At 56.9% G+C, this 18336-nt stretch overlaps 6 protein-coding genes across 6 annotated transcripts in view; 3 read left to right on the top strand and 3 right to left on the bottom strand.

Moving 5' to 3' along the window:
• Positions 1–1370: 1370 nt before the first annotated feature.
• On the bottom strand, positions 1371–3435 carry CHGG_06354 (uncharacterized protein; the record flags this gene model as incomplete). The annotated part of the gene is made up of 4 exons (XM_001222448.1): positions 1371–2194; positions 2251–2719; positions 2812–3051; positions 3292–3435. 4 exons carry the CDS (start codon positions 3433–3435, stop codon positions 1371–1373), a joined length of 1677 nt encoding a protein of 558 aa, XP_001222449.1.
• Positions 3436–7391: 3956 nt separating this feature from the next.
• CHGG_06353 (uncharacterized protein) lies at positions 7392–8239 on the bottom strand (the record flags this gene model as incomplete). The annotated part of the gene is made up of 3 exons (XM_001222447.1): positions 7392–7481; positions 7659–7822; positions 7972–8239. The coding sequence occupies 3 exons, from the start codon at positions 8237–8239 to the stop codon at positions 7392–7394; spliced, it is 522 nt and encodes a 173-aa protein (XP_001222448.1).
• A 415-nt stretch (positions 8240–8654) lies between these two features.
• CHGG_06352 (casein kinase I) lies at positions 8655–10134 on the top strand (the record flags this gene model as incomplete). The annotated part of the gene is made up of 4 exons (XM_001222446.1): positions 8655–8666; positions 8861–9207; positions 9362–9925; positions 10062–10134. 4 exons carry the CDS (start codon positions 8655–8657, stop codon positions 10132–10134), a joined length of 996 nt encoding a protein of 331 aa, XP_001222447.1.
• A 1603-nt stretch (positions 10135–11737) lies between these two features.
• CHGG_06351 (uncharacterized protein) lies at positions 11738–13618 on the top strand (the record flags this gene model as incomplete). Its single annotated transcript, XM_001222445.1, has 4 exons — positions 11738–11904; positions 12075–12462; positions 12525–13535; positions 13604–13618. 4 exons carry the CDS (start codon positions 11738–11740, stop codon positions 13616–13618), a joined length of 1581 nt encoding a protein of 526 aa, XP_001222446.1.
• A 976-nt stretch (positions 13619–14594) lies between these two features.
• CHGG_06350 (uncharacterized protein) lies at positions 14595–15987 on the bottom strand (the record flags this gene model as incomplete). Its single annotated transcript, XM_001222444.1, has 4 exons — positions 14595–15006; positions 15111–15567; positions 15628–15723; positions 15777–15987. The coding sequence occupies 4 exons, from the start codon at positions 15985–15987 to the stop codon at positions 14595–14597; spliced, it is 1176 nt and encodes a 391-aa protein (XP_001222445.1).
• A 991-nt stretch (positions 15988–16978) lies between these two features.
• CHGG_06349 (uncharacterized protein) overlaps positions 16979–18336 on the top strand; it is a gene marked incomplete at both ends in the record, with an annotated part of 4623 nt that continues 3265 nt past the window's right edge. Inside the window, 3 exons of the mRNA XM_001222443.1 lie at positions 16979–17145; positions 17488–17644; positions 18017–18267. Coding sequence (XP_001222444.1) covers positions 16979–17145; positions 17488–17644; positions 18017–18267 — 575 coding nt within the window. The remainder of the gene's footprint in view (positions 17146–17487; positions 17645–18016; positions 18268–18336) is intronic.

Here is an 18336-nt window from a genome sequence, read left to right as displayed (position 1 = left end):
GACGGGAGTTGGTGGAGCGGGTTGCTCGTTGGCGGATTGCATTCACTGTGTAAACATTAAACTTCTGTTGCCGTTCATTCGACGACGATTGTCGTCCACCACGGCTCAAGGTGGTTTGGGTTCAGCGGTCCAGCCATTGTTTGATGCATGTGTGAGGACATTGGGCTCGTGCTCTCGTTAACTCAATTACAAATCGGTTAGGTGGTTGATACCTGAGGCAATGGATCCATCGAGGTCCCTACCTAAGGTATCTTATCTTGCCTTCCGTTGCTGGCGATGATGAAAGTTGCAGTTTTCCTTCAATGCCTGGAAAAAGACAAACCAGACCCGAATCCTGCGTCCGTAGGGGTACTAGTTCGATAACAGGACTGACCTTCATTCACATCTGGCAGTTCTTCTGCCCATCCGGGATCGGCAAGTCAAGATTCGAGCCCTACCAAGGGTTTGGAAACATCGCTATCATGTTGTTTTTTCTAGCCCATGAAACACCACCTCAGGGGAGCATCATCATGCACAAACCCACCTCATTCCAACTCACCCCTTCCTTCCAGGACCAACACATTCACTCATTGTTTCATGCCCCTGAGCAACCTCGCAACCCAGGGATGGCGGTGGGCCCAACCCGAGCGATCAGCACCCACCCTCCCGTCTCGCCCCCTGACCACATTTAACTAGGTAACCAAACAAAAGAGTAAGAATCATGATTTCAATCATTACAACAATACTCGATTCAACCTGCCAATGAAAGCGACGCCGCGGGCTTGCTTGCTCAGAACAGGGCCAAACACAACCAACCAGCCCCAAGGACAGAACAGGCTTCGCAAGAGTAAAAAACTCGCCAGGCCCCCGACGTTCCCCGAAACAACCCCCGGTGTGATCAAATCCGCGGGAAAAGAGAAAGGGACGAAAGGGACTATGTTATGTACATGGAAGCGGCCCCAGGGCAAACCATCCCCCCACCCTTAACCACTCCTAATCACCGCTGTCGCCTGCATCACCCTTCATGGCCAGTCAGAGCTGACCCGTGACATTATATGGCTTCTGCCATTCTTTGCTCTCCCATTTTGCGTCGCACCATTGACCGAGGAAACAGAGGAGGGGAAAGGAAGCCACAACTTGACCGCATAACCATCCCCTCCGGAAATTTCAGAGCATCCCGAGCTCCGTATCGTGAGTTGCGAGGACATCGCAGACCGAAGGCCTCTTGTGCCGGGTATTTTATTTATCGCGTAGAGAAAACCGAAATACGTAATACCTGAGAACAGGTCCACGTCGAAGAAGCGAGGCAGCGGGGGCTGTCATGTCCGGGGCGGGATGGGATTGTAGCCCCAGCCATTCACCACCTTCGCTCGCATTGCCCTGCGGCTCTTCTAAACCGCGGTTCCAGGGGTGGGGAGGACGTCCGCATCACCTGGGGCCGGAACCGGGCGCTGGCGTCTTCCCTTCAGACTCTTCATGCGACCCAGGATCCCACCCGTTTTCGGTTGAGCATCATCACCCCCGGTAGCGTCCGTCGTCGACCTGCGCTCAAGGCTGGGCCCGCTGGGGCTCGCAGGCGAAGGCCTGCTTCCGTTGCTGTCCATCTTGTGCACGGTGAACTCCTCCTCGCCCTTGCCCGACCCGTACTCGGAGAAGAACGGGTTGCGCTCCGACAGCGAAGCCGAGGCCGGTCCGCCCTGCGAAGGGGACCGCCGGGAACCGTACCCAGTCTCGGGATTGGTAATCCGCCCGGAGGGCTGGTAATCACGGCCGCCGCGGTTCATGTTGCGAATCCGGTGAGCGAGCGACTTCTTGCGTTGCAGGCCATCCCCCCCGAGCTCGGCAGCCCGCTCCTCCTCGCGCTTCTGGATGGCGGTCCGTGCGGCCGGCGTTCCCTCCAAGAAGGTCGACGTGCCGAGACCGAGCGATTCATCGCCGTGCAGGATGCTGCCGCGGCTGAGCGGATCGAAGACCGGCGTCTCCTTGGAGCTCGAATAATTCCCCTTGTCCTTGCCGCCCCGAGACCACTCCATGAAAGCCTCGTCATCCTGCTGCCCCAGAAAGGTGGCATGGTCCGGCCGCGCGTTCAACGGCCCAGCCCCGCCGATCGTGTTGTTGAGCGAATCTTTCGGGAAGGCTTGCATGGGTGCACGCCGGCTCCCCTGTCTGTTTCGGTGCGGGTTCAGTGCGTCGAAGGGTCCGTCGTGGTGGAAAACTGCAATTGATCATGTTAGCAATCCATTGGCAAAAAAACAGCGCGACGACACCTACTTCCGGAACCGTAAATGCTGGTTGCGTCCAACTGATCGATAATATCGACCCTACGGCTGGGCTTGGTGCTCTTCTTCTCCCTGTTGTCACGGTGACGCCGCTCGCGCTCTCGCTCGCGTCGCCTTTGGTCGCGCTGCTTTCGTTCTTCCTCGGTCATGATCTTATCATTATCTAGGATTGACGAATCCGAGTTCCGGCGAGGGCGCCTCTCGGGGCGCCGCTGTGGGGAGCGTGAGGGGTCCGGTGGACCGCCACGGCCACCATTCTCTTGCATTCTCCGCGCGCGAAGCGCCTCTTCCTGCGATCGAGTCGGGCGATGGTTCGGCGGCGGGCCCCTCCGGTTGGGCGGCGGCGGGCCCTCGCGGTAAGGGGGCGGTGGGGCGCGACGGTCAAGCGGCGGCGATGGTTTTGGGGCGTCTGGCCGGGGCGGCGCAGGCTTGTCGGATGTATCCACAAGCGTCAACGAACCCTGCGCGAACCATGGTCAGATTACTACGTTTCGAATGCGACCTTTTGCAAGACGCTGGCGGCCGGCCGGGTGTAATGCTTGCGGGGACGTACGAAAATCTCCTCGGCCGTGAGGGACGGTCTCTTGTCCAACGACATGCTTTCAGACTCGGATCGGATGTTAGAGAGGCTGGATCTGCCTGTGATGGCGGGGTCAAGAAACGGGTTGCGCGAGAGCGGGCGCGGAGGCGGGTCGTCGAATGGAGAAGCTGGGCTGTGTGAGGTCGTGGGCGATACGGCGCGATTGCGGAATGGGTTGTTTGAAGGAAGGTTCAATGACAACCCGGCGGATCGCTGGTCTAAATGGGCGGAACCCCCAACGAGTCAGCGATCAGGTCGACAGGGGAGAAGAACAGGTTCGGCCGTCGGCAACGTGCATGCGAATGACGACGGTGACAGGAACATGAAACAGTAATCTCCTTAACATGACACAGCAGGCTCAATCGCAGAGCGAACCGATGGACATGCCCAGGCGCCAAAGCGGCCCCTTGGACTCGCAAAACTGGGAAGCGGGATGCGACCGACCAGGCATACCTGCGTGGATCTCCCCCTTCGATGCTTGCGTTGGCCGCCACTGAGGGAGCGCAACAGGGTTCGGCGTCTGCGCCCGGAGTCGCCAAGGAGGTAGAAGAACGAATGAACGAATGCGATGTGCTCACCTTGCTGCGAACCTGCCATGATGGGCAAGCGATGGCGAATCTGATGATGAAAGTTTGGCAATTCCGGTGTTGCTTTGGCGCGAGCCGCCGTTTTCGTGTCAACTCGGGTTGAGTTGACTGCTGCCCTGTGCGACCGTGTCAAAATGTCTTGGATTGAATTCCTTTGACCGGGGCCGGCGTCATACCAGTGGAGATAAGGAGTGTTTCTTCAGACAGCGGGTCGTTCCCGTCGTGGGTCCCGTCTCAAACGCTGTTTTCTTTTCTTCGCTGCGGGTTGAGGAAACGAGGGGGGGGGGGGGGCGAGAATGTGACCGCCGAAGTGCCGCTAACGGATATATAATCCAGGCACGGAAGCGATCAAATTCTCGGTGTAGCCACGCGGGGTCGAGATCGGATGAACGGCCGCGCGTCTTAAGCTTGAGTTTGGGTCCCGGGTAACAGCAATGTGGCCTTGGTTATGGGCCTGTGCTGCCGCTGCTAGATGGACTCGAAATCGTCCGAGAAGTCAAGATGCCGAAGCGCGGTTCAGATATAGGCTGTGGGGTATAGCTTTGCGATAGGTTAGACGGGATTGAAAACGATCTTGCTCGGGCCCATCCGTGGGTTGGTGTTTCGGGGAGAGCTACCTAGTTGAGCAATTCCCAACACGTTGGGATTTTAGGGGTTTTGGTTTCGGGGGACGGACAGGCTCCTTTAGAGAGGGAGCGTGGGATCGGCGTCCAGTGTTGCGATTTCCACCGAGGCGACAGCGCTAAATGGGTCGGCGGGGGGAGAGCACGGGAGTTCGTTTGCGTGTGTGCAACAACCCGAAATCTAATACCCTGCGGCTGGCAACTTTCACCCGCCGGAGACAGAAGGACCTTGTGCTATTCGGGCTTGTGCTTGTGGATCCGTGGAGTTTCGAGGGGTGGCCGCTGAGAGGGGCAGCGGTGTGCAAACATTCGTGACGGGGAATGCCCAGCTTGGTTAAGGGCGCAGCCGATGGCAAGATGTTTTACCTAGAGAACAGATCTTGTCGTCGGGGGCGAGATGTGTTTTTGGCTACCTGACGGAGAGAGAGGTGAAGAGAGCGCTTGGTGGTCGCCAGGGCAAGTTAAAAGATGGACATCTCGGCTACCCAGGGGGGCCAGCAAACATCCCCATGCTCTTTCTGTGTTCAGAGGGACGGATTACGCGCCATGCCCGTTTGGGACCACCTCCACGCTGGGCGGCGGTCGCCAAGCCTGCTGAGTCTGGGCACTTTTTTAAATTGCCCCTGGCCCGATGTTCTGCAGGGACCAACATTGATGAACTGCCGCCCAGCTCAACAACCTCTATTTTCCCGCATTTGTCCCCGAGCTAACTACTTCGTACTAGCACCCGACTATCTAGGTACATTTTAATTGCAGTTACCTTATGGAGGATGTTGCTCTCTTAAGGGGCTTGTGTTTGACGCCGTGGAGAGATGAATGGCAGGCCGACCATGGCGAGATTGATCGCTGAGGCACAGACGGCAACACTCGCCGGTTCCTTTCCTCGTCACTTTGGGTCATGAAGATCCCACCCCGGTGGACGCTACCTTTCGTCGCATCGCGCAAACACACGCAGGTCCTCGGCATCAGGACCAGCGGCGATTTTACGTCCGTCCTTATCCCGAGTCCCCACCTCGAAGCTGGGGCAAAGCCCCGGCACCGCGTCACGACAGATGGCCAAGACCCGGATGAGATGTGAGACTGTACTTCACACCGGGGTTGGCGATGGACGACTGTCGAGCCTCACGAGGTACCGCATCGTACTGACCTGGGCACAACTTTCCTTTTCTTCTTTTTCTTTGACTGTCGCTCCTCCTGCGCAGTTGAGGGCACCTCAGACCCTGGAGGGAAGGGATTCAGGGTCTCCTGCTCCACCTTATCCGATGACCACAAACTGCGACTTCTCGCCCCGCAAACGGGAAGCGAGTGCACCCCCAGGCATGGTCCTGTCATGCCTGCCAACAGGCTGCAGGAAGCCATCCTGAAGTGCTGGGCCTATTCCTCCCGTCCTAGTTCTCGTTGGATTTAATGATACTTGGGAACGACGAAGTACAGCTGTGAGGAGGTCAACGGAAAGAAAAGACGGGACCTAGGTGGACCACGGCCCGCCCTGGAACAGGGGAATTGCGAAAAGGGGTTTGGTGAGGCACGTTTTGCCCCGCCTTCCGATTCCAGCGAATGGTGGGGTAGTGAACCCCTGGAATGGGAGTTGGGATGGGATTGGTGTTTTATGTACCTATTTCGTACCTCAGGCACCAATCTTTAGCCAGAAACCGCCGGACTCGAAAGGCGAGAAAAGAGAATCATGAAAAGAGAAGAATAAAAACAATCAAGAAAAAGAAGAGGTAGAGAAAATTAAGCAAAATAAATCAAATAAAAGAAACAGAGTCAACTGAAAAACCGACTTTGGGATTCCGAATGGTTTTCTTTTGGTGTCTCGAGGCGAAGGTTTCTGCTTCGTACACTTGGAGTTCCGCTTTTTTTGGCCAGAGAGTGGGCGCCTGGGGTTCAGTTGCCGATTCCCGTGGACCGCAAGCGAATTCAGACTACGTGCAAGCTTGGGCCGAACTACAACTGATAGGAAACACCACCTCTTCTCTTTTCTGCCGATGTGCAATTAATCGAGGAGAGTCGTGATCTATTTCTTTTTCGTCATACAGGAGTTTATAGCACTGCCCCCAAACTGGTTGGTTTCATCCCGCAGCGAATTCGGTGACAAGCTTAAGCGGCTTGATCTGCCAAACAGAAAGAAACGGTGGCCGCACAACTTGCGGTACGAGTCCCAGGTTTGGGATAGCCCACCTATGTGGTGGCCAATCGAGGGCTAAGCACCGGAGCCGACGAGCCGTTGATCAAGAAAAACCTAAACATGCTTTGCTACTACGCGTCAGCGTGTCCTACTAGCTAGGTTGCACGGGCATTGGCGAGCGCAACCTGACAGCGATAGCTAGACGGAAGACGCGGGCAGGCCACGCCGAGGCGAATGCCTGCGAGGATGCACATCAAGTTTGGAGGGTTGCCATCTGGGTCAGTCGGACTAACTACAGTTACCGATCCATAATATCATGGATATAAGCTAGGATACCCGAGATCGATCACCGGCGGCCCGGTCAGCGGCCACACCGACTAGCACAAAATTCGCCCGACTAGCTAGCCGGATCAGAGCCCGAGACGGTGGTCCGCGACCGACCCAGGTAGCCCAATGATGTGACGAGCTCAGCGGGGGCGACGCCTGTGGCACATGGGCTCGTCTTTGTCCGGATCATTTGGGGCTCCAGGCCATGTATGCAGCCAAGCAAGGCAGCGAGACAGATGCAAAAAGTTATATTTCTGCCGCCATCGTCGTGCTGCCCACCGGCCCAACAAGGAGCAGCCACAAGCAGTTGGGTGTTGATAGAGCAAAGAACCGGGTGCTGATTGAATCCGGTCACGGTCACTGGGTGCGGTGCTTTGGTCGGTGAGGCAAAGGTCGCTTGGGGTAAATCATGCCGGCGCGATCCTAGCTTATGGAGGAGGCAAAACCGGAAGGTGACTGAGGCCAAGGGCGCAACAGCTGAGGTCGGGTGGGACATATATATGTTTCTGCAGGTAAAGCTGCGGTGAAGGTCAGGAGACCTAGAGATGCCGAGCCAGCTGAATGGATGTTGTCGGGTGTGGGTCGCGGCCCATTGGTGGTTTCGAACGGAGGCGTTTGCGCCCCTTTGAAGCGGTGGCGCGGGAAATACGGCGGATCAAGGATCTAGAACTCCGGTTTGCTGCCTTTCCCGACGCCCTTTCATGCCATTTGGCCACCCATTTGGCCCCCTTTTGCTCATCTCTTCCCAGTGTGCCTTTTGCATGAAGATTTCTGTTTCCGGATTATGCGACTGGCGAAATGGCTTGCAGCGTACGTTCCCGACCGAGGTAGGGACCACCGTATTACACAGTGCGTGTTTTCGCGACCCCATCTTTGACTCCTCACCACCTAGCCTGACCTGCATGAATCGTTAAGCGCCGTCCTCCTCAACTGGCAGCTTCCCACGCCCAAAGTGGTTGACCTACCGACAGATCCAGCCTGTCGGGTCGCTTGCTACAGCGTAATATTGTTTCTCGCGCCCCGGCCGACCGATTCACTCAGTGATTCCAGTCGACGGCAGCGCACAGAGCTGATGTGGGCGTTTTATTAGCACCCTCACTTTGCTTCTCTGGAAAGACCATCTCGCTACAACAGGGCGGTCTGGCCTCTGCTTACCGACAGGAAATCGACGGGAGGTTGCTTCCTGAGCGATGCCCGCTTCCGGTTGCATGTCTGCCAAGAGCGACACACCTTTTGTGAGCAAGCGGCGCCCGAGCGAGCCTCGTGACAACCATCGGAGACCGCTAAAACGTGCGTCTGCAGAATGCGATCTTCTTCTACTAGTGTCGTGTACACACCGTAATTGTTCCTAGGCTGCTAAGGTCGGCCACATTGCAAAACCGGCTGCAGACGGATGGTGCGCTGGCACTGCTAGGTTGTTCGGATTGAGAGGCCGAGGCGGAAGCATCTCCAGTGGCCACCAACCCACCTTGGTTGGGCACCCAGGGATTGATTGCCGCCTTTTCTGCCATTTCGCACTGTACATGCGGCGCCCTGTTGGCGCAGGCGCACTGTGGAGTAAGGCCAGGCGCCTGCCAGCCCCTGCTGAGGCATTCCCTCACAGCCCTCAAAGTTGGTTTCTTTGCAGCCGTCCCCTCGACCACCAATTTCCCTTCTCCCTTCTCCCATTCTCCGTCATCACCGAATTTTTGGGCAACTCCCGCAACCCGCCTCGAACCGCTACCGAACAGCTGCATTTGCCAGGTAAGAACATCATCAACCCTCATTCTTTTTTTTTTTTATCTTTTCAACACGTCGTTTGGATCCTCGAGTCGAGGTTTGCATCCCCCGATAAAGGGCGCAAGCCAGTGACCTAGGCGGAGCCTTGGCAAAGGTGAGGAGCCTGAAGTCATCGCTGCTACTCGCCTCCGTCGCCGTCAACTCCGGGCAACACACTTCACAACCATTTTGCATTTAACCACCAAACCGGGTTGATCTCCTCCCGCTTGCGTGTTTCACTTTGTCCAGCGACCCAAAAGCAGGCTGACTTTATTTTTTCCTACAGCAGCTTCGGACCATTGCCACGCAGCCACGCAGCCACGCAGCCACGCAGCCACGCAGATTGGCGTCCCAGTACACGATTCAAGAAAGTCACGCTGAGCATCAAGCAAAATGACGACGATGGTACGAAACCCGAATAATATCTCGAATAACTCGTTTGTAATGTGGTTGGGCGTCTATCCTCAGTTGGTTTCAGCTGCCTCACGCTCATCTTGGCCCCCCATCCCGCCGTGGGGGCCTTGAAAGGCGGTGTGGCAGCGGGCCTTTGAAATTTGTGATGCCCGCCTGCTTTGAACCACCTTACTAACGGGATACAGGATCTCCGCGTCGGGAACAAGTACCGGATCGGTCGTAAGATCGGTTCGGGCTCGTTCGGTGACATCTACCTGGGCACCAACATAATTTCGGGGGAAGAGATTGCCATTAAGCTTGAGAGTGTAAAGGCCAAGCACCCGCAGCTCGAGTATGAGGCCCGCGTCTACAAGTCGCTCGCCGGCGGCGTCGGCATTCCGTTTGTCCGCTGGTTCGGCACCGAGTGCGACTACAATGCCATGGTTCTGGACCTTCTTGGACCCAGCCTGGAGGACTTGTTCAACTTCTGCAACCGCAAGTTCTCGTTGAAGACGGTCCTGCTCCTCGCCGACCAACTGATTTCCCGCATCGAGTACATCCCATGCCAAGTCGTTCATCCACCGCGATATCAAGCCCGACAACTTCCTCATGGGTATCGGCAAGCGGGGTAACCAAGTCAACGTCATCGACTTTGGTCTGGCGAAGAAGTACCGTGACCCCAAGACGCACTTCCACATCCCGTACAGAGAGAACAAGAACTTGACCGGCACGGCCCGATACGCTTCCATCAACACTCATCTTGGTGTCGAGCAGTCTCGCCGCGACGACATGGAGTCGCTCGGTTACGTCATGCTTTATTTCTGCCGTGGCTCCCTCCCGTGGCAGGGCCTCAAGGCAGCGACCAAGAAGCAAAAGTACGACCGCATCATGGAGAAGAAGATGACGACGCCCACCGACGTCCTCTGCCGTGGCTTCCCCAACGAGTTCGCCATCTACCTGAACTACACCAGGTCGCTCCGCTTTGACGACAAGCCCGACTACAGCTACCTGCGCAAGATCTTCCGCGACCTCTTCGTCCGTGAGGGCTTCCAGTACGACTACGTATTCGACTGGACCGTCTACAAGTACCAGAAGAACGCGCAGGCCATCCAGCAGGCCGCCGGCAACACCGCCCAGGCTACCCAGGGCGACCCCAAGGATGCCCAGGCCGCCGCCCGTAAGGACGCTCAGGCGCTGCCTCGCGGAACCAGGAAGCAGATCACCGGCGATGCCCCGGATACCAACCGTGCCGTCGGCGGAAGCGACAGGATGTGAGTGACTTACCAAGCCTAGCCCAAGCATTCCTAGTAAGGAATCATATTTTCTTTGTGTTTGGTGCGCGCTCATCAACGTTGGCCGGAGGGACAATGCTGACATGGAATGCTGACGGTCAGTTTGCGATAATAGGCTGCGCTCAGCTGCGAAAGCTCAAGGCGCTGGCTCGGGATATGCTACCAACAAGTACCGGCCCATGGACTGAAGCACTGGACAAAGGTTGATTTGACGTTACCATCCCTCGGGCTATATGAGTTTGTTTCTCGTCGACTGGCTTGGCTGGCCCTTTCGCGGGCTTTGTCATGAGCATCTGGATCCCTTTGCGGAAGCAATTGTGCTCCGCCGGACCGGATCAGCATCGATAACGGATATACGCCTTCGTTACCACGACAACCAGCATATCGGCACTGCTTTTTCTCCCTCAGTTTTCTTTCGACATCTCATCAGTTCATGACCTTTATTTGCTCGGATGACTTTTGGCCTGGCGCTCCGTCAGGTGGCAATCGGCTTTGCGGCCCGCCACCTGACTGGCTGTCCAGACCGGAGATCTACCGAACGGCATGCCCGGCACTCTGATATTCTTGGGGTGTCGCTTTGAGGGAGGGGCAGCCGTTGTTTGTGGTAGCGTTTTTAGCGCCCCGAAGAGCAATGGTCAACGATGAGACGGGACTTTGATTCGACGGTGACCGTTCAGGGCGGTCGCTTCTCGGGTCCCTTGTCGTAGGAAATCGGCCAATTGCATAATTCACCGCACACACCGCTCAGACCCTTTTTGTGTTTATTTTCGTTTTGGTCTTGCATTTTTCCTTGCACTCTGCATTTATGGCATCGGGACACGCTTGTGGGGAGGTAACAGGGGACGAAGCAATAGTTTCCGGCATGGGCAGGGTGAAGACATTCATCAGTCTAACTCTCGATCATGGATGCAAATCAAGCCTCGGCCTAAATGCCGGGGCTCCCAACCCATGATTGAGGAATTAGCTGATAGGCACACTCGGGACATTGGTCATGGCTTGTTGCGAGACGCGAGGATTGAGGGGTTTGGGTCACCGGCAAGGATGTTTAGAGAGAGGCATGTTTTAGCCGTGGGCAACTCGGGCCCCTCTCTCTCGCCTCCCCCCGGTGCCCTCCAGTTCTGAGGCCGCCGTTCGGTGACGATGGACGACGACATCCCCCGACCCTGTCAAGGCAGCCATGGTATCACGATCGGACAGTCCGGCTGCTGACGGTAGCCGTGTCGGGTTCCGGGTACGAGGCACCAACCCGCACTGCTGACCGGTTTGAGGTGCCACCAGTAACGCATACCATTCGTTTCATTAATATCAGTCTTGTTTTGCTTTTATGCCTTACGCCCACTGTGACCCGGTAATGGAAATGTGCCCTGTCATGGATCATCGCTTCTGCAAGGTGATTAGGTAGCGCCGTGCTCAGCCTCCTGTGATGCAGGGAAAAAGTCGGTGTCGAGAGGCTGTACTGGTCAGAGCGTATCTAAACCCCTCTTGGACGCGAATTCTCAACTCAGGCATCACAGCGGAGAGCCAGTCGTATAAAGAATGGCAGGACCCGTTATTTGAGCGAACAAACAAACAAGAGTGCCCAAGCAGCTCTCCCCTCACCACTAACACACCGCCTGCCCGTTTCTCGCCCAGAACCTCCCACCCTTTCCCCGCACTACCTTAACCATCCCTGCCGGTACATGACGAAAAACGGTGCGAAGTCCCCCAAGAAACACCGTTTCGGAACCCAACCACGTCACGTCGCACCGTTTAATATCCACACTTTGTGAGGTCTTCGGATGAAGTCACGCAATGCCTACCTCGATAGACGCTGCAGCCATGGCACCGTCAACACTCGATCTGTTCATTCTCACCTTCAATTGCGCCAAAACTTTCATTAACCCTCCCGTCTTCGCTGCCCATCTCCATGGCGCTTTCGCAGCGCAGAATACGGCGGACCTGCCAGACCTGGTTGTGTTGTAAGTCGTGGATATATCCAAATACCCCTGCAAAAGTGGTCTCGTGCCCATCGCGAGATGCGGCTAAGAAACACAATTGAGCAGAGAGCGCCGCGCTGTCCCAGATTCTGGCTCCGGATTCTCTAGCCCTGTTGTATTCCACATGCTTACCCTATTTCCTCCCCCGATAGCTCGCTCCAGGAGGTAGCACCGCTCTCCTACGCCTTCATCGGCTCCTACTTTCTCAACTCCTACTACGCCCGCTTCGGGGAGGCGCTCAACCTCGCATCGGCAAAGGTACTCGCGACAGCCGACAGCGACGATGAACGTGCCCCCCTCTCAGCAGCCGCACCTCGCGGGAGGAGTCCACCACAATACACCCTCGTGCGCGCGAAGAACGTCGGTATGACGGCCATTCTCATGTACGCGCGAGACCCGACCTCCGTACGAAATATCGAGGAGGCAGAGTGCGGCTTTGGGGCGGCAGACATGGGCAACAAGGGCGCCGTCGGGTTGAGGGTGACCTGGAGCGGGCAGGCAGACGAGACGGGGCTGAGCAAAACGACAGAACTCACCTTCGTAGCCACGCACCTCGCAGCCATGGAATGGAATCTCAAAAAACGCAACGCCAACTGGCGCAGCATCGTCGCCGGCCTGACCTTCGCCAACCCACGAACCCTCCTCCCAGACGACTTCCCCGCCGACCAAGCCGGCCCCACCCTCGACCGCACCGGCGCAGGCGGAAGCTCATCCCGCCGCCTCCCAACCGGCGACAGTCCCGACCCCCAGCGAAGAAGAACAAGAAGAGCTCTTCTCCTCAGAAGAAGAAGAGGAAATTAACACACCCCCTCCTCACCCACCCGCAACTCCCCCCCACCACCTCGACCACCACCCTCGCCGCCCTACACTCCCTCTCCATCTACAAACCCACCTCGCACCTCTTCGTCGCCGGCGACCTCAACTACCGCATCAGCAACACGACCCCCCCACCCTCCTCCACCTTCCCCTCCTTCGACCCGTCCTCCGAACACCACCACTCCCACTTCCTTCCGCGCGACCAGCTGACGCGGGAGCGCCGCGCGGGCCGCGCCCTGCACGGGCTGGCGGAGGCCCCCGTGCGGTTCGGGCCGACCTACAAATTCGATGTGCTGGACGGGGCGGCGGTGCGCGCGGGGCGGGAGGTGGATGGCGTGCCCGAGGTGCCGTGGCGGTTTGCGCCGCATCGCTGGCCGGGGTGGTGTGATCGGGTTTTGTATCTGGATGTGCCGCGGTGGGTTTCGGGTCCCTCCAAGCGGGAAGAGGAGAAAGTGCGCGTCCAGGTGGACGCGTACGACGCCCTCCCGCTGATGGCGTGCAGCGACCACCGCGCCGTGTACTTCCGGGCGCGGGTGCCTGTTCTTGACGCGGAGGAGATGGCGCCGCCGGCGGGGATGGAGGCGGACGAGGACGGGTTGGTGGCGGAGGAGAGCGGCGGGATGGTGGATCCGCGCGTGCGCATGCCGGTGCCCGTGGACGTGCATGCGTGGGAGCGGCGGGCGGCGGGGAGGCGGAAGGAGATGGTGGTGGGCTGGACGGCGTTGGTGTGGAGTACGAGGGAAGGGGCCGTGTTGTTGGCGACCTTGTTGGCGCTGGGGGTGGGGAGTTGGTGGTTGGTAAGGGTTTGGTGAGACGTTTGAACATGGAGTTGGGTTAGATATATATATATATACGTTCAGAACAGGACCAGGAGATTTAAGGTAAAGTATAATGGCGTCGGTTGATTGTATGGCTTCTGCTTTTTCTGTGCGGTAGGGCGCAGTTTAGAGATTTTGGCGACGTAATATAAGCAAGTCGTAGATCACTGTGGTTCTGGGGGATTGCGTGCCTTGCATGATTGAAGCACTGCTGAGCTCCGAAGTAAGTCCTGAAATAGGTCATAAAAAACAAATAAATAGAAAAAGGAGACCGGGTACCAGGAAAAAAAGATAGAAGTGACATGAGGCGAAGAACAAAGTCTAGTTAGTCGTGGGCAGTGAGCGAAAAAATGGATCTCGAACAGATATATCAATATCAAGAACGGAGAAGTGAAAAGGCACCGCGTATTTCTTTTCTATCAGGGATTATCTAGCGAACGGCCAGAGATAGCAGCTTGGCCGTTTCGCTGTTAGGTTCGTAGGTATAGGTAGTAATGTGCAGCCACGGTTCCTCCTCCTAGGTAACTAATGGCAACCTCCCATCAGCCATCTCCAACAAGCTCTCGTAACAATACCGATAATAATACGGCAACGCCTGCATCACCCCCCTTATCCCCCGTATACACGCACCGTAGGTAAGTCGCAATCGCAATCACAAACACATGCTCCATCCGGCCAGACCCCCCAAAAACGCCTGCTGTCCGCCTAAAAATCACAGCAAAACTCGCCCGCTCCCATATCTGTTGCTTGCGGCGAGGATAAAGTCAAACAGACAAAAGCAAAACTCTTCCTTCCTCTCCAGCAGCGTGTCTCATAATCAGCAGCCCAAGGCAAGCAACAAACGCTGGCTCGGATGAAACTGGCAATAACCGCCTCAACGTAGATGTAGATGCCCCCCTCAAACCGGGTATTCGTAACTCAAAACCAGCCAAAAGGAACAACGAAAAGCCAGCGCGAGGCCCGCCTTTCCATTTCACCACCCATCCACCTCATACCCCCCTCCCCACACCACACCGGACCGAGCCAAGCAAGGCGCCTTCAAAAGTCTTTAAAGTACGCATCGTACTTGCCGACCATCTCGTCGGTGTACTCGTCCTTATGGGCGTCCTCCTCGGGGTAAATGTCGAAGCACTGGGCATCGCCGGGGTACCTAACCCGGGGGGATGATGGGGCCTCGGTGGCGCTTCTGGTAGACGGCGTCCCCAGTCGAACCCCGGCAAAGAAGGGGTGCGCCTTGAACTCTGGCGGCGCCCCCCCAAAATTTAACCGAGGCCGCCGGAACCGGTCGAACGTGGCAAAACTGGCCGGATGAATGTCCTTGGCGGCGTCGCTGATGACGGGTTCTTGCGGGAAGACGATGGGCCTTTTCGACGATTCTGCGCGCGGGGTGGGATGGTTAGGGTGGGATGGTGAGGGCGGGAAGGGACGGGGTTTAGGGGGGTGGGGTGGGCTGTGGAAGGGGGTTCGTACTGCTTGTAAATCTCAATAGGATTTTGATGCCAAAACGGCGGATAGCCCGTGAGGAACTCGTAGATGAGGATCCCTAGCGCCCACCAGTCGACCGCGGTGGTGTGGCCCTTGTTATGGATCACCTCCGGCGCGAGGTACTCGGGTGTGCCGCACAGAGTGTAGGTTTCAACCGGGTGGCCGGATTCGTTATTTCCTAAGCGCTTGGCGAAACCAAAGTCGACGAGCTTGATGTGGCCCTCGCCGTCGAGTAGGAGGTTTTCGGGTTTCATGTCCCGGTAGGCTATCCCTCCTTGGTGCTCATGCAAGTGTTCAAGGATTAGGACGATCTCGGCGGCGTAGAAGCGGGCCATGTCCTCGTCGAAGCGGCGGAACTTGCGCAGGTAGGTGAAGAGTTCGCCACCGGGTACGTAGTCGAGGAGGATGTAGAGGAATTCGTGGTCCGAAAAGGAGGCAACATAGTTCGTTATAAAGGGGTGCCCTCTCACATCGGCCAGAATTTGGCGTTCATGGCGCACGTGGTCAATCTGCTTCAGCTTAATTACTACGGCTGGTTAGCATGTCTACGCTTGCCCCTGCGCCCCAAGCTTCTATGTGAACCTACCCTCGGTTTTCCGGAGTATCTTGAGCGCATACACCTTGCTGCGATCGGCTTCGGTGCCATGGGACGGCCGCACGAGGCAAACACGGGCAAAGGTCCCTAGATAAGGTGTAAGTGACTATGCGCTAGGCCGAGGGGGCCAGACACCCTACCTGTTCCTAATGTCCTCACACGAACAAGGTCGCTCACAGTCAACTTTCTAGACGTCACATCGAAGGGCTCATCATTAAAATCTCTCTGTTGTGATTGCTGCGATTGTTGCTGCTGTTGCTGCTGCCCGTTAGCGGCAGCCCTCATAGCCGCCACCTGCAATGGATGAAGCCCCGGCGGAAGCGCCTGCGAATGCGCCACCGTAGCCGCCATTGTGTCGGTGGGCTGAGCTCAACTTGGTGGTGGTGGTGGTGGTGGTGGTGGTGGTGACGTTCGTTGCCGTAGGTGAGGTGCGCACAGGAAGACCTAACCTCCTTAGACGGTTCAAGTGGTTATATGCGGGTCTTGGTTCCGAGGCTCGTTGCGTTGCGTTGCGGTGTGGTGTGGTGTTCCCACGTGGTGTGTAGTTTGCTGGCAGGTGATTGATTGCGGGGCAAGCAGATGGAAGGGTGGCCTCGTACACATCCAGTGTTTGAGAACTTGCCCTGCCCCGTTAGGTCGTAATCGGATGGATGGGAGAGTGGGTAAGTGGCCCAAGCAAGGTGAAGGTGGGTAGGGAATTAGGTATAAAGAAGACGGGGAGCTCGAGGGAGGGGGTCGCAGCTGAACATGAGATCGAAATCGAAATCCAGCCTCCCGGGGTTAGGTTGCATGGGACCGAGGGCGGGTGGAGTGAGTTGCCGAAGAAGGGACAAGCTGACAGGGCAGCGCGGCAAACGGCAGGTAATGAACAATGACTGAATGCGCAATGGATGAATTGGCCGAGGGACTGCCTTCCTCCTTCGAGCCCAGCTCGCGGCTCGGGGCTCGCGGGGTTTAAACAACCTGGAACGTGGGGTAGGGGACAGGGGACAGGTTTGAGGAAGGCGATCAGCTGCGCTGGATACTCGCCAGTTAGGTGCTGGGGCTCTGGGGCTTGGCAAAGGAAGCGGCGGATGACGTTGGCGTTGCAGGACAAGCGGACCCTGAAATATCGCCAAATCCCGGAACCAGCCTCGCAACTTTGGGCAACAAACCTGGAAAGAAGCCGTCGATAAACGGGAAAGTGGACAAGACGGATTGTTCTCCAGGTGGGAAGTGGGAATGGTGTATCCTGCATGTACGGCCAGGTTGCTTAGGAGCTTGACTACTTAGTAAAGCGCACCGAAGCAAACTTTCAGACGACACACCCGCCCAACTTGGAAAGAGGAGATGGAGTGGAAAGATGCCGCCCATCCGGTGGTGTCATGGCGGCGATGTCATTGAAGCAATCTGCCAATCTGCCAATCTGCCCGAAACGGCGCGGGCCGGTTTCCATGGTGGGACTCGGGCCCCTGGGTCGGGTCCGGAGATGAGCAAATCAACCAGAAAGAACCCGGTTGATGGTGGTATGTAAGTCAAGGACGCAGAGATAAAAGGTAGGCGGAAGGCCTTAATATCCCGATGCGGTTCGGACGAAACCAGCGCTTGTTAGGCGGTGTTGCTGTTCATGGACACTAGTAAAATGGAGCCTGGAATGTTTCATGTTCCTGACTTCAGGTTCCATGACACCTTTGCTCAATTGCCGTACCTGTTATCTTATCACAATCACTCAGACCGTGTGGGTATTCTGTCTGAGGTGGTCGAACAGGTCACTATCCTGGATCCGGTCCGCGGCTGCACGGCATCGAACGCGAGTGAGGCGATGAATGCAGGCTCCGTCACTTATCCATGATGGAATTGAAGATGGAACAGGGTAGCAGGGCTGCTAGGCGGTGGGCTGCAGGCGGCTAGTGAGATGGAAGCGGGGCAACCGCTGTCAGTGTGGCCGCAGGGATGTGCCAGCCTTGGGTCTGGCGAGGGGAGGGGCTCCACATCCGGCACCCACCGCTGCCGGATGGGGTGCTGCCTCGTGAGCACGACTCGCCCAAGCATTCGATTCCATTCGTAACTTGGGTCGGCATCTGGTTGCCCATCACCTGTCAAGCCGCACACACGAGACGGGTATCAACTTCGAAAACACCCAACGACGAGCCCCTTCACCTTTCAAAACGCTACGCCGCTATATCCCACATTAGATCACGCATCTCCATCGCGCCGATCATCGAACCAACCGCTACTCCCGAGCAATGTCATATTAACTTACCACCCCCCCAAAATTATCATCCGTCCAGTTCCCCGCCAACCCTCGATTTGCAACACCCCCCGGGGGCCTGCAATCCGAGATACGAACTTCCACGACCGATGCACACACAGGATGTTGAACTTCTCGAGCTTCGTACAGAAGGCGCAGCAGTTGCTAGACCCCGTGCAGGGCTTGAACCTCTCCGAATCCGACCGGAATCCGTCTAAAGCATCCTTGTTCCAAAGCCAGTTTAGGCTGCCGTCATCTCAACACCCTCTCTATGAGATAACGGCCGAGCTCACCATCCCGCCCGCGAATGCGACACAAGGCGACCGAGACCGGGACCGGGGCCATCAGTACGCCGGCAAGCTCCATCTCTCCGAAGCCTTCCTCTGCTTCTCCACCACACCGTCTAGCTTCCTGCAGTCGGCACGACGACTACTCTTCATATTTACAGGGCAAACGCACGGCGGTGGTCC

The sequence above is a fragment of the Chaetomium globosum genome, genomic scaffold, assembly GCF_000143365.1.
Source record: "Chaetomium globosum CBS 148.51 scaffold_3 genomic scaffold, whole genome shotgun sequence".
Classification (NCBI taxonomy): domain Eukaryota; kingdom Fungi; phylum Ascomycota; class Sordariomycetes; order Sordariales; family Chaetomiaceae; genus Chaetomium; species Chaetomium globosum.
Note: the sequence above shows the minus strand (reverse complement) of the source record. Positions and strands in the feature narration are given on the sequence as shown.